This window comes from Rhineura floridana, chromosome 3 (genome assembly GCF_030035675.1).
Source record: "Rhineura floridana isolate rRhiFlo1 chromosome 3, rRhiFlo1.hap2, whole genome shotgun sequence".
Taxonomy (NCBI): domain Eukaryota; kingdom Metazoa; phylum Chordata; class Lepidosauria; order Squamata; family Rhineuridae; genus Rhineura; species Rhineura floridana.
Window position 1 is genome coordinate 68,085,180 of NC_084482.1, and position 15,202 is coordinate 68,100,381.

The 15,202-nt window shown below is 43.7% G+C and overlaps 1 protein-coding gene across 4 annotated transcripts in view; it reads right to left on the reverse strand.

Moving 5' to 3' along the window:
• B3GNTL1 (UDP-GlcNAc:betaGal beta-1,3-N-acetylglucosaminyltransferase like 1) overlaps positions 1-12,831 on the reverse strand; it is a 368,072-nt gene extending 355,241 nt beyond the window's left edge. For 2 of the 4 annotated variants that reach the window (XM_061621834.1, XM_061621835.1), the window contains exons 1-3: positions 12,136-12,831; positions 5,012-5,128; positions 1,506-1,605 (exon numbers count right to left, since the gene is read on the reverse strand). In XM_061621834.1, the coding sequence (XP_061477818.1) occupies positions 1,506-1,605; positions 5,012-5,128; positions 12,136-12,315 (397 nt within the window). In that variant the 5' untranslated portion in view covers positions 12,316-12,831. Of the gene's footprint in view, positions 1-1,505; positions 1,606-5,011; positions 5,129-12,135 lie in introns of those variants that run through there. The other 2 variants (XM_061621837.1, XM_061621836.1) reach the window with 1 other exon arrangement.
• Positions 12,832-15,202: the final 2,371 nt, after the last annotated feature.

The following is a 15,202-nucleotide window of genomic DNA, read 5'->3' on the forward strand; positions in this document are numbered from 1 at the left end:
GCACCTCATCCAGTAGCTTCAGCTGGTGCAAACTGCTGTGGCTAGACTGTTGATGGGAACAGACTACCACCAGTACATAACTCCAATGCTTAAAAGCTCGTACTGGCTGCTCATATGTTACTGGGCCAGGTTCAAGATTCTTAAACTAATTTACAAGGCCCTTAACAACTTGGGTCCAGGATATCTTGAGGACAGCTGATCTGTTATATTTCCTAGCCTGATCACTGAGATCTCTTGCGGAGTCTCAGTTGGTGGTCACCCACAGCTCAGGTGCATGGTTTGTAACAACTAGAATCCATGCTTTCAGCGTAGTGGGCCCAAGCCTGTGGAACTCCCTTCCAATTGAGATTAGACAGACACCTTCTAGTTGAATTTCACATACATGACTAAGACTTTCTTGTTCCAGCAGGCATTTTAAGGTAGTGTTTAGTTTCATGATTATTTTATTGTTTTATAGTTACATTTTATGTATGGCTCATTGTTCTGTACACTGCTTAGAAATGTGAATGATTAAGTGGTAAACATCTTAAATAAATGTCATAAATAAATAATGAGTACTACAGGAAATATTTATATATTTGAGATAAGGAAGGAAAACACAAATTAAAACTAAATGAAACACAAAATAAAACTAAATGAGAAATTTATTCAGAATACAGGGAAAACATTTCCTAAATTTTATTTTATTTTCTTTCTCCTTAGGTCTTAGATTCCCTCCTGCCCACCATACCAACATACTATCTTTTTCACCAACTCACAGAAAAGGACAGCAAACTTTAAAACCCAACACAAATGTTTACAGTTCACATCCCACTGAGCTGATCTTCATTCTAGAGTGGTCACACTTGGCAATTCAACTTGAATCCATTACTTTCCAGCCTATTACAACTATTTCAGAGCTATTTATTTTGGCTTGGATCACAAATTTAACCTCATTTGTGATTTTCAGTCTAGCACACAACAGACCTGGCTTTTTCCTAGTCTGCAGCAAAGGTGATGGCTCTCTCACTCCACAAACTTTTATTTTCTCATCATTTAAGCTAAGTTATGCCTTACATTATTTGTCCCTTAATCAAAATACTGACTGAAAACTGAGGAAAAGCTAGTATTGATTTGCAGCAATATAAGATATAACGAATCTGTTTTCTTTTGTTAACAGAAGTCCCATTGATTTTCAGTGGGATTTTTTTTCCATACAGCACAAACCTATGCACGCTTGCTGAGAAATAAATCCAGTTGTGTTCAAGGGTGCTTACTCCGTCATAAGGATTATTAAGATGGAAGAAACAGTGTTTTTAATATTAGGCCAAATTCTGCCTTGGCACATAAGGACAAACCTCAGCAACCTCAAAAACAGAATCACATTTGACAGTTATTAAAGAAGATTCTCAGCCTGAACGTGACAGACTGTCCTAGAATGCTACCCAGCTACAGGAAAAGTTACTATGCAGAACAGAAAGTAATCTTAGTGTTCTGAATACCTATTTCTCTTTTCAGACACTCACCTCCTCGTGGCTGACATGAATAATTTCCTCCAAGTACCACCTGAATACCTGCTTCTTCCAAAACAGCTTTCCATTTTTCTGTTATGTTTCCTGAATTGTCCTGTTAAGAAGAGACAACATCAAAGAATTAACTTTAACTTTTTTATCATTTAAAAGTTGAACATTTAAATCAGAGGTGGGGAACCCAGCCTGCCATGTCCACTGCACCCTATTCTATTGGCCCCACTCTCCCCTGCTCCTAGCATTTCTATCAACCATCTCGATGCTGCATGTGGGAAGGGACAAGGGCAGTGGAGAATACAGCAAAGCCATCACACTGCTTTTCAACCCTGCTCTTTAAAGTATCTGGCACATTTGACCACAGTAGAGCTTCCAGTGCTTTTCAGGCACAACCGGCCATCAGTAGGATTTCCCACAATGCTGTGCTGAGGAGCACTACCTCCTCTTCTCTGAAGGGGAGCAATCAGGTGACTGTGCCTTTGGGGACTCCTGTGGGCTGCTGGGTGGTGAAAGAGGAAGAAAACTGAAGGAAGAAAGTTGCACACGAAGCCCAAGCCCAACTGCAGTGGACCATCTCCTCAGCCTTCTCCTTGTCCCACTGCTATCTCAGCGCTTTCGAAGCTCAAGCTGATACAGTGGCTGAGGCAACAGAGTTGCCTTCAAGCTCAGCAGATTGGTGACGGGTGTAGTCTTGGGGCAGAAAGCAAGCAGCATCAAAATCCAGTGACAGGGAAAGAACAGAGTGCATTTCAGAAGCCAGGGCTGTTTCGATCTAGTTCAGCTCTTGAAGATCTAAAGTGTTGCCTCCTTTTGTTAAACAACCAGTTGAGACACAGATTATGCTGCATCAAGGACAGAGCCCTTTTCTTTTCCACAAACTGAGGAATCAGTTGAGGAGGGCCAAGCAAGGGAAAGAGGAGTAGTGTCTGATTGGGAGTGCGTCTGTTTATGTTAAGAGTTTGTGTCTGCATCTCTGGCCCCACCCACTATTGGAAGGTGGGCACATGACAGCGCTCCTGTCGAAACTCTGGTTGAACTGTGGACTACAGAAATGACCCAGGCGGTTGACATGATTGCTCCTGAGTGCCCTCTCCTGTGTAGAGCTCATACGGCTCCATGGTATACCCCAGAGCTGAGAGCAATGAAACAATATAGGAGACGGCTTGAGTGCAGATGGAGAAGAACTCCTGGTGGATGCAATTATACACTGGTAAGTGCCTATGGTAAGCTGATTTAGGGGCAGTGAGGGCAGCAAAAAAATAATATTTTGCTGCCACTATCAAATCATCAATCTGCCGCCCAGGGGAGCTCTTCAGAATCGTATGGGAGCTATTACACACTGGCCCCAGGAACATGGTAGAACCATCTGAGGCCTGCTGTAATGAATTTGCTAGGCATTTCCAGGATAAAATCTCTAGCATCCGCCAGGACTTAGACTCCAGTGTTATAGCAGGTGAATCAAGTGAAGTATCCAGAGCACAGCCTTGTTCCAATATCTTGGATGAGTTTCAGTTGGTACAGCTTGAGGATGTTGACAAGGTGCTTGGACAGGTTCATGCAACCACTTCTGTGCTGGATCCTTGCCCTTGGCTAATACAGGCTAGCACGGATGGAACAGCCGGCTGGGCCAGGGGAGTGATTAATGCCTCTCTGCGAGAGGGGGGTGGTACCTGGCCGCTGAAAGAGGCTGTAGTGAGACCACTCCTGAAGAGACCCTCCCTGGATCCAGAAGATCTTAATAACTATAGGCCAGTGGCAAATGTTCCATTCCTGGGCAAGGTTCTTGAATGAGTGGTTGCGGGCCAGCTCCAGACACTCTTGGATGAAACCGATTATCTGGATCCATTTCAGTCGGGTTTCAGGACTGGTTTTGGCACAGAAACAGCCTTGGTCGCCCTGTATGATGACCTTTGTCGGGAGAGAGACAGGGGGAGTGTGATTCTGTTGATTCTCCTTGATCTCTCAGCAGCTTTCAATACCATCAATCATGGTATCCTTCTGGGGAGACTGGCTGAGTTGGGAGTGGGAGGGACTGCATGGCGGTGGTTCCGCTCCTACTTGGCATGTCGCCTCCAGAAGGTGGTGCTTGGGGAGCATTACTCAGCACCCTGGACTCTCCAGTATGGGGTTCCGCAGGGGTCAGTTCTATCCCCCATGCTGTTCAACATCTACATGAAACCGTTGGGTGCGGTCATCCGGAGCTTTGGAGTGCGTTGCCATCAGTATGCTGATGACACGCAGCTCTATTTCTCCTTTTCATCTTCATCAGGTGAGGCTGTCAATGTGGTGAACCAGTGCCTGGCTGCAACAATGGACTGGATGAGGGCTAATAAACTGAGGCTCAATGCAGACAAGACTGAGATGCTGCTAGTGGGTGGTTCTTCTGACCAGATGGTGGATGACCAACCTGTCCTAGATGGGGTTGCACTCCCCCTGAAGGAGCAGGTTCATAGCTTGGGGGTTCTCCTAGAACCATGTCTGTCACTTGAGGCTCAGGTAGCCTCGGTGGCACGGAATGCTTTCTACCAACTTCAGTTGGTGGCCCAGCTACGCCCCTATCTGGACAGGGATAACCTGGCTTCAGTTGTCCATGCTCTGCTAACCTCCAAGCTAGATTACTGCAATGCGCTCTACGTGGGGCTGCCTTTAAAGATCGTTCAGAAACTGCAGCTTGTGCAAAATGCAGCGGCCAGATTGGTAACAGGGACCAGACGGTCCGAACATATAAAACCAATTCTGGCCCGCTTGCATTGGCTGCCTGTATGTTTCCGAGCTCGATTCAAGGTGCTGGTTTTAACAGGGCTTGGAAAAGTTACTTTTTTGAACTACAACTCCCATCAGCCCAATCCAGTGGCCCTGCTTGCTGGGGCTGATGGGAGTTGTAGTTCAAAAAAAGTAACTTTTCCAAGCTCTGGGTTTTAACCTATAAAGCCTTACATGGCTTGGAACCACAATACCTGATGGAACACCTCTCCTGATACGAACCCACCCATACGCTACGCTCCACATCCAAGGACCTCCTCTGGGTGCCTACTCGGAGGAAAGCTGGGAGGCTGGAAACAAGGGAAAGGGCCTTCTCAGTGGTGGCCCCCAAATTATGGAATGATCTCTGTCACGAGGTGCGCCTGGTGCCAACACTGTTATCTTCTCTGTGCCAGATCAAGACTTTCCTCTTCTCCCAGGCATTTTAGCATGTGTTTTAAATTATTTTAAATTGTGTTTTAAATTGTTTTTAAAAGATGTGTTTTTAAATTTGTATATTTGTTTTTAATGGTTTTAGTTATTGTAAACCGCTCAGAGAGCTTCGGCTATGGGGCGGTATATAAATACAATAAATAAATACACAAATAAATAAATAAATTCCACTGGGGTAATGTGGCTCTCACCCTCAAAAACCTTCTCCACCCCTGGATAAATCAACAGGGTAACAATACATTCCTGGAACTGGTGTTCAAATGATAATAGTACAGTAGAACTAAAATACAGACCAAAATACTTGTACATACCGTACTAGCATCATTAAAAATAGAGAGTTCAATGGAACCTTGGAAGTCTTGCTCCAGAACAGACTTCAAACATTCATCCAGCCAGCAATCAGCATTGTAAACCGGCAGAATTACAGACTACAACGAATAAGAAGACATACCACAGAATCAGCCAATATGCATCAACATTGTTTATTCCCTTATTCACAAAAGCGCACACATTACTTTTATTGTACCCACTTATCAAACACATACAGTAAATGACACTATCATTTTCTTTACGAACACTTCTTTATCTTTTAATATTGGTTATGTCTTTCATTATTGTTGTTTTAATAAAAATTAGTAGCAATTATTAATTCTGTCAACAAATAAAGTTATGATTCCTCCAGATTTTGCTGCCTACTCCCTAGTCTAATCCCATTTCTCTTCCTAAACCTCTCTCATTTCAGTGCAGCTTCACTCTATTATAAAAAGATAAATCTGGGGACATCCAAACCTGTTTGAGATCAACCAACAGCAGCCCAACTAGAGACTAAGCCCTCAAATAACTGCTGTACTGCAGCTGCTTACATCCCATCCCAACAGGTATCCCATCCTTCTTGGTATCATGAGATGTGGAAAGTGTGTTCTTTGCGCCCGCCTTCTCTTAAAGCAGAGGAAAAATGCCCCTGTGCAAAGCTGTATTGACATGAGGAATGGTGGGCTCATTCTGCCAGTCTTATATCATAGTAACTGATGATGGCCCCCTCCACTTCTCTAGCCCAAAAGAGCTATCTGTGTAGGCTGCTTCAAAGTGACTGACTTTGTTTCATATTAATGTTTTTAAATTACATCAACCAGAATCTGAGACTGATGTCTCAATTACACGAATAATTATCAAGAACAGTAAAGTAATCCCCTATTTCATAATCCTCCAGTTGTAATCAGGCTTCAAAAGTTCAAAACCACATTAGCCTAACATTATTATAATTGGATGAAGAGATATAATATTAACAGCAGCATTAACAAGCCATAACACATATTTGTTATTCATTCGCTATCACACATTTTTTCTAAACAAATAGACTCAAAGCAAACTGTTATCTGGACAAAAATAAAAAATATTAGGACAAAAATAAACCTGTTTCATTTATAACCAACATTTAAGCTCACTTTCAGTATTTCTGTTGGTATAACCTTGTATTTGGGGAAGTACAAGCATGCATGTCCATGTCTTAAGAAACAAGCATCTATAACTAATATAAGGTTATAACTATAAGGTTATACCTATAACCTTGCGGTTTAAGAATGTACCTATAGCCCACAGATATTTCTATCAAACTTTAAAATGCAGGGGAAGTGGGCAGCTATAGTGAATGCACCAGGGGAGCAGGAGACCTGACCTCTTCTCTGAGATATTGGTCTGCCCTACAAATTGGTCAAAATGCAAACACCATTTGGGTTGGTCTTTCACAGTCCAATCCACTTCCTGTGTAGCTGGAAGAATTTGGTAACATGTGCCTCTGAGCATATGGTGAGTGGTTGCAATACCTGCCATCTCCAAAGATAGAGAATTATATTTTTGTATGTTTGTTGGTGCTCTTACTTTGCTTCTTTCCTGTGTTACTAATGTTTCTACAGAGAATCTAAACTAGAAAATTTTATTTCCCTCATTATTCATCCTAGAAATCTGTGTCAAATCTATTTTTATTAATTTCAACACCTTTTTATTGGTCAATGTCATATGATGGTGAAGACAGCCTTTTGTATTTCAAATTGTTGGTTATGTTCTATTTCTATTTTGAGTGCATTAACAGTTGAATCTAAGACTGAAGTTTGATGTAAAATCAGACTGATTCCAATATGTTGCTACTTCAGCAATGACTCTAGCTGTTGGAAAAAAGAGGATGCATGTTTTCAGCCTGCTATGTTTAAACCACTTCATTTAAGGCAAGGTTGGCACAGTCAATTAAAAACATAGAGCACACCTAGAATTTTGCTAGAATATATTTCACCTCCCACTGTTTTATCTTGTGCAAATTGAGACACTCCTGAGGTCCACTGGAGACTATTCTGCAGAAGTCAGTGCCATTATTCCACAATTACGTTTGGAGTTTTTTTAGTATAAATTTTGCAAAGTGTTGCTGTACTTCACATATTCACAGAAATAACAAAATAAAATGATTTCCTATAGGAAACTTCACTAAAATTGCAAAGTAAATCAGACATATTTAAAGTGACCATCTGAACTATATCAACTGTCTTAATAATGTTGCCTCCTCCCTGCTAAAACAAGATGAGCACAGCACATGTCTTCTTTCTATTATTTGGGCTGATTGCAGGTGTTGCCACCACTCACCATATGCTCAGAGGCACATGTTACCAAACTCTTCCAAGCTACACAGGAAGTGGATTGGACTGTGAAAGACCAACCCAAATGGTGTTTGCATTTTGACCAATTTGTAGGGCAGTCCAATATCTCAGAGAAGAGGTCAGGTCTCCTGCTCCCCTGGTGCATTCACTATAGCTGCCCAATTTCCCTGCTTTTTAAAGTTTGATAGAAATACCTATGGGCTATAGGTACATTCTTAAACTACAACGTTTTTTGCCTGTTAGTGAATTTCCCTGTTTTTTAATCTGGGAGGTAAGAAATGGGATCCTATGCAAGCTTGCTGAAAATGGATTGATCATTTGCATGCCTATTGAGTTCAGTGGGATTTACTCCCCTGCAATCATGCTTAGGATAGGTGAAACTGACCACAGGGAATGGGCAGGGGAGGAGGAGGAGGAGGAGGAGGAGGGAGGGGAGGAAAGGCAGAGGACTGGGATGGGAGTAGGCAGGAGGGGGAGGGGAGGACAGGTTTGATCATTTGCATGTTTATTGACTTCAGTGAGATTTACTCCCATGCAATCATGCTTAGGATAGGTAAAACTGACCGGGGGGAGGGACAGAGGGTTGGAGTGAGCAGGGGAGGAGGGAGAAGGAAGAGGGGGAGGAGGAAGGGAAAGGAGAGGGGAAGGAGGGGAAAAGTAGGTCTGATCATATTCATGCTTATTGAGTTCAATGGGATTTACTCCTATGCAATCATGGTTAGAATAGGAAGAACTGACCATGGGGGGGAGGGAAAGGCGAGTATTGGAGGGGGAAAGGAAGGGGGAGAGCAGGTTTGATCATTTGCATGCTTATAGAGTTCAGTGGTATTTACTTCTGTGCAATCATGCTTAAGATAAGTAAAACTGACCATGGGGAGGAGGAAGGGGAGGGGGGAGGAAAGGGAAGGGGGGATTGGAAGGGGATGGGGAGGGAGGGGCAAAGGAAGGGGGAGGGAAGGGCCAAGAGGGAGGGGATAGGAGGGAGAAGGGAGGGTGGGTTTGATCTAGGGTTGCCAGGCTCAGGGCCCGAGAATGATTCTGTATCTTTAAGAAAAGAAAAAATTCAGCCAAGTACAGGTTTTCTTGCAACACTGTAATGGGAAAAAACACAAGATGAAATTCTCCCTTTGCCCTGCACAATTTGTAAAAATACAGAAGACTTCTTGGAGGCTGGGCCTAGCAACCCTAGTTTGATCATTTGCATACTTTTTGAGTTCAATGGGATTTATTTCTGTGCAATCATGTTTGAAAATGGAAATGGACTGCCTTCAAGTTGACCGAATTTATGGCGACCGTTTGAATAGGGTTTTCATGGTAAATGGTATTCAGAGGTGGTTTTACCATTGCCTTCCTCTGACGCTGAGAGGCAGTGACTGGCCCAAGGTCACCCAGTGTCCTGCCCAGAGTACGAGTCACAAAACGGAGGTGAGACTGGAATTAATTCCTGTTTTATTAGAGGAACATCAAAGGCAATGCATTTCATAGACTTAGCTATGCTAACTCACTAAGCTACCTCGGCATACTCTGCAGCGTGTGAAGAGAGTTGACTCAGCAACCGAGTCAGGGGGCACCGCCTTAAGTAGGGAAGGTCTTCACCTGCAATCTCTGACTCCTTCGAAGTCCCACCTTCTTGCAGCGTCTCTTATGGGGCAAAGGGGGGCGAGCCTCCCCTGGCTCATCTGACAGTACAGGCTCGATAGGTGCCTCAGAGGTGGGAAAGCATTTGAAGTGCCAGGCAGGGAATCCTGGGGGGGGGGTGGAGCTGGCGCGTCTGCCCGGTCATCTCCCAGCGGCTCTGTTGGGGCATCTGTAGGTGGAGCGAGGTCTGCTTCAGTGGGAGAGCTGTCTGGGGGAACTGGCAGGCTGTCAACTACACCCCCTCCCTCATTGTCCTCGAAAGCCACATTTACCTCTGCTTCCTCCTCCTGCTCTATCTGAGGAGGCTGGGGCTCGGCCGACTCCCCTCCCTGATCCCCCTGGGAGAGCTGGGGCTCAACTCCCAGTGAGCTTCATGGCTGTGTGGGGATTCGAACCCTGGTCTCCCAGGTCCCAGTCAAACACTGACCCGGGGGAGGGGAGGGGGAGGAGATTGGATAGGTGGGCACTGGGCAGAGGGGAAAACCCTTTCCTTTCCAAAAGGAAGACATTGTGAACAGCATCATCAGTATTTCCCCCACCTTTTTATTCTACAGCAAGCACATGTAGCCTCCCACCCAAATTCAAACCAAAGCTGCCCCTGGCCACATCCACACCAGGCCTTTATTTCACTTTGGACAGTCATGGCTTCTCTCAAAGAATCCTGGGAAGTGTAGTTAGTGAAGGGTGCTGAGAGTTGCTAGAACACGCCCTGTTCCCCTCACAGACCTTCAATCAGAGTGGCTGTTAAACTAGTCTGGCCACTGGAGCTCTGTCAGTGGAATAGGAGTCTCCTCTCAGCACCCTTCACAAACTACACTTCCCAGAATTCTCTGAGGGAAGCCATGACTGTCTCACGTGAAATCAAAGTCTGGTGTGGGTGTGGCCCCAATTAGCCAAGCCCAGCAGCTGTGAGGCTTTTCGAACACTGACCGTTCTTACTGAGCATGTCCTGCATTATCATAGGGTCCCACCCAAAATTTCTTCAATTAATTAAAAATCAGCCAGGCATTTTTTAAACTTTTAAACCACAGAAGATGAAGGTCAGAGTATGGGGCAAGGTCAATATTAGGATTACAGGTACTCTGTGAATTTGGCTGATTTTTAATGAATTTCAACAGATTATGAGAACTGACAGAAAAAAGTCCAAAAGGGCTGTTTCCCCCCCCCCTCTTTTTACACTTTGAACCCTCTATTTTCTCTGACTGTTTTGTGTATCGCCATGAAAATTGAGAGGGTTGTTAAGCAAGCATTTCTGAGTTCAGAACTATAAATGTTGTAAGGTTTTGTTTTGAAATGAGCTTATGGGAAGCATCAGAATGGCATGGGGGGTATTTTCAATTTAACATTGCGGAATGTGAAAAATCCACGCTGGCTACAGCATACAGCCACTCTCATGGCTGTATAAATAAGGGATAAGGAACCTGTGGTCCTACAGATACAGTAATAGCTCTTTTTAAGAAAGCCTTTTTTAAAGGTGATATTAACCAGCTTAGCTTTGCCTTGGATAAACTTTCAAGCCTATGCCTTTGCTTCAAGGTGAAACTGACAAGCCTGTGTCTGCTTTGTTAGGGATAAACTTTCAAGCCTGTGCCTTTGCTTTGCTAGCATGAAACTGACAAGCCTGTGTGTTTGCTTTGCATTAAACAGATCTCTTGCTTTCTTCCAAGGCTGGGCAGGGAAGGATCCAACATGATTCAGAGTGAGAGGAAGAGGGGGAGGCACCCTTTAATGCCCCTGTTGAAGCTGCTCCCACCATCTATCAACGGGTGTAGGAACCTATCCCTATTCTTTCCATGTTATTCCTACCTCTGGTACCAAAGTTTCTGTTAAAGAAGTAATGTCCAGAAACACACCTACTTTGTTAACAATGTATTACTGTATTGGTGGACTCTCAACTCCCTAGCCAGTGATGAAGAGAGTTATAGTCCACTGACATCTGGAAGGTCACATGTTACCTATCCCTGATCTATACTCGAGGAAAGATAATGTATGTGCAAAGGTCTACAAATCACATCTTCCCCCTCTGGCAAGTATGATGAACTCTTATCTCCCAAACTTGGAGTTCAGGACAGGGGATCATCCCTACAGTTGCTCTGCACTTCAGAGATACTCTTTATGTAAATTCCCCAACCTCCTCCTAATTTTGAGTTGGGAATCGACCTTGACCATATGTTGTGCTTCAGATGTGCTCTAAGAGGTTCTGGGCTAAACATGACAGCAGGAGAAAAACCCACCCCCCTCCCAAGTCAAAAGAGCAGTAGGGTCATAGCAACCAAATATTTTAGCTGGCTGTGGATGCCAGCCAAAATTTGTGGATCCTATGTAAGCATCTATTTTCCAGAGAAGCAGCATATTTAGCAAACCTCTTCAATTGCTAGCTTAGATAATATAGATAGCATAGAACTTCCCAAGGAACCCACATTGCTTAAAAATATCAGATGGAAATAATGTATACACATATAAACAAATTTTAGGGCAGGGGGAGATATATTTATGATGAGCACCTCTAGAGTCATGATATCCAGATTTCTCTCAGAAATCCACAATTTTTAAAAAAAACACACACACACAGATACAATTACTTTTAAACAAATGCAGTTCTTGGAACATGCCCAACAGAACATGGAGAGTAGTCTATAATAGTTGTGAAGTTCAGGAATTTAAAGTAGGTTCTAACTAAACATTACATGCTAATACCATGTGTCAAAACCACATTTATTTATTTTTTAAGGAACAGGTTGTTTTGGGAGGGGGAAGCTTATAGGGACAAAAAAAAAATACTCTGGGAAGTACACACTTCTCTACTCCAGATCAGCTCCTTCAGATATGGCTTTTCTCTTAAAACAAGCAAACCACAGTTGACAAGTTTTTGTTACATGTACCACCTTGCTCCTATAGCACAACTACATCTAGTTGGGGAAAGGCTTCAAATAATGATTGCTATACACTACACTCGATCAGCATCTACTCTTCACTAGATCAGCCTTGCCAAAAAGCAAGGTCTTGGTGAGGACACCTTTGCCAATGCTCCACAGCAACTCACAGTCCTAACTATACCTCAGGCCATGTATATTTAGATTCATCATCCTTTTACAAATTCTGCAGATGTATAAAAACAAGCAAGAGTGAAAGCAGAACATTATGGAACATACCACCTGAATCCCAGTGTTTTCTCTGATTTCCCTACTGAACGGTGCGATGGACTGCAACTGAGGGGATGGAGTGATTGGACCCTTGCGCTGGGTAGGCCCAGAACCACCAACACAGATGTCTTCTTGTAAAAAGGGAGGCAAACTAACAGGTCCCCCAGAGACGGTTTTTGTCGTATTCATCCCCTAACCTACGCGCTCAGCAAAAATCGGTGACAGAAAACGGGCGATGCAAAAGGACAGCGTAGCATCTCACAGACCAGAGTCTGTGATATGGGGCTTCAGCATCTTTAAAAAGTGCCCTGCAACAACGTGGATGAAGAAGCAAGGCGGCATAACTTTTCTGCAGAAAGTAAACGAGGGTGAGAGTTTGCGAGGTGAAATTTAAGGGAGAGACTAGAAGGCAGCAGAAGCGAAAAAGTCCCGGGAAGGAGCGAAGAAGAAAGAATTATATGAAGAAATAAAATGCAGAGGAAAGGTGTCTGAGAGCCAGGTATAAGAAAATGAGGAAATGGGGGGAAAGAACTATGGCAAAGGGAATAGGAAAAAATAATCGCAGGAAAGAGGCCAGCCGGTCAAACGAACGGAAACGGCAGGTGAGCAGAAGAATGGCCAGTGGATGCAAGGACTCAACAACCACTACCACCCCTGGTTCCTGGCACAGTCCAACCCTGTCGCCTCCCCCGCAACTTCCTCAATTTTGTGGGCTCCCAGTCCGAAAAGCCGCGCACGCACCTCGTCCTCCTACTTCTTCCCCTAGCGGCGGAGAAATAGAGACAGTCGGCTAGAGCGGCAGCAGGGATGCGATGAGTGCGATGTTGTTCCTGAACTCTGCAGGCGGCCACGGGAGCCGGCGTATAATGGACTGTGGGATCCCGGAGAGGCGTATGAATGGATTGTGGAAGGTTGTTAGAGGGTTGCCATCCGACATCATCATCTTCTTTGCACATTCTCAGAGGCATTCTGCAGTTCATTCGCTTTTAAAAAATAAGCGTCCCATCAGAGGCGAAAAGGACTCTGCATACGCGGAGAGACACTTTGCGCTCAAGTTCTTTTTAATGCAGGGCTTTGTCACACGCACACCCACACAAAGGGCATTCTGCACGTGCTCAAGAACACTTGACTCGAAATTATTGCATTGGTAATGATTATTAAGCTACATAGCACCATCTCCTCCCTCTCCCCGCTCCCACTGCCATAAGGAATGTTGTCTTTTCTTACCTACCATTTACCCACCACTACCACCCCGTCTTGATTCATTCATTCATCTGTTCTAATGGCTTGACAAGTAAAAAATAGGAGGTTGTTCAGGCTTTAGGAGGCAGCATCACTGCAATAGAGAGCAGAAGATCCAGATGAGATAAGACACCATGCACAGGAACTTGTGGTGTGGAATTTGGAGCTGTAAATGTCTTTCATTCAGAGTTCTGACCTAAATTCACCCTGTAATATTCTCTTTGAAAATCACTGAATTATTGTGAAGTGCTGAGTACTCTTAAAACTTGTACATGTTACCAGGTGACTGGATCAGTAAATAGCTCCTCAGTGCTACTCTGTACATGTTATTTTTATGGATGATCCCTGCATTGAGTCCAGGTTCGTTGTGTGTCTGCAAGAATTTTTACATTAGAGATTTTACAGGCCATGTAGAGATGACCTGAAAACAAAAAAGGACATAGGAAGTGGAAGGAATGTCAGGCCACAAAAGAAGAGTACAGACAGGTAGCACAGAATTGCAGGGATGGTATCGGGAAGGCTTGAGCTGAAAATGAACTGAGTGAAGGATGCTAAAAGCAACAGGAAAGCTTTCTTCAGGTACAATCATAGTAAAAGACAGAGAAAAGAGATGATGCTACAGCTACTCAGTGAGGATGGTAAAATGATAACAGATGACAGAAAAAGCAGAAGTGCTCAATTCCTACTTTGGCTCAGTCTTCTCCCAAAAGAGGGTCTTTGACCCTCCTGGCAAATGTGACATTGAAGGAGCAGGATTGCAATTTGAGATTAATAGATAAATGGTCAAGGAATACCTAATAACTCTGATTGACTTCAAATCTCAAGGGCCCAATGAACTGCATTCCAGAGTATTGAAGGAACTGCTGAAAAACTCTCAGAACTACTGTCTATTATCTGTGCAAAATCGTGGACGATGGGTGAAGTGCCAGATGACTGGAGGAGGGCTAATGTCCCTATCTTCAAAAAGGGCAAAAGAAGGAAGCTGGGAACTACAGACCAATGAGACTTACATCAATCCATGGGAAAATTCTGGAGCAAATTATAAAGCAGTCAGTCCGTAAGCACCTCAAAAACAATGCAGTGATTACTAGAAGCCATCATGGATTTATCAAGAACAAATCCTGCCAGACTAATCTTATTTCATTTTTTGATTGGGTAACCTCCCTGATAGACCATGGAAATACTGTGGACATAATATATCCCGACTTCAGTAAAGCTTTTGACAAAGTGCCCCATGATATTCTGATTAGCAAGCTAGCTAAATGTGGACTGGAGGATCAACTATCAGGTGGAACCACAGTTGGCTACAAAATCTTACTGAAAGAATGCTTATCAATGGTTCCTTTTCAAACTGGGGGGAGGTAACGAGTGGGGTGCTGCAGGGCTTGGTCCTAGTCCCAGTGCTCTTCAATATTTTTATTAATGACTTGGATGAGGAGATGCAGGGAATGCTTATCAAATCTGCAGATGATACAAAATTGAGAGGGATAACTAAAACCCTGGAGGACAGAAACAAAATTCAAAGTGATCTTGATAGGCTGGAGCATTGGGTTGAAATCAGAATGAAATTTAACAGGGATAAGTGCAAAGTTCTGCACCTTGGAAAAAGAAACCAAGTGCACAGTTATAAGATGGGGGATACTTGGCTCAGCAATACTACATGCAACAAGGATCTTGGAATTGTTGATCACAAGCTGAATATGAGCCAACAGTGCAATGTGACTGCAAAAAAGGCAAATGCTATTGTAGACTGCATTAACAGAAGTATAGTTTTCAAATTGCGTGAAGTATTAGTTCCCCTCTATTTGACACTGGTTAGCCCTCATCTTGAGTA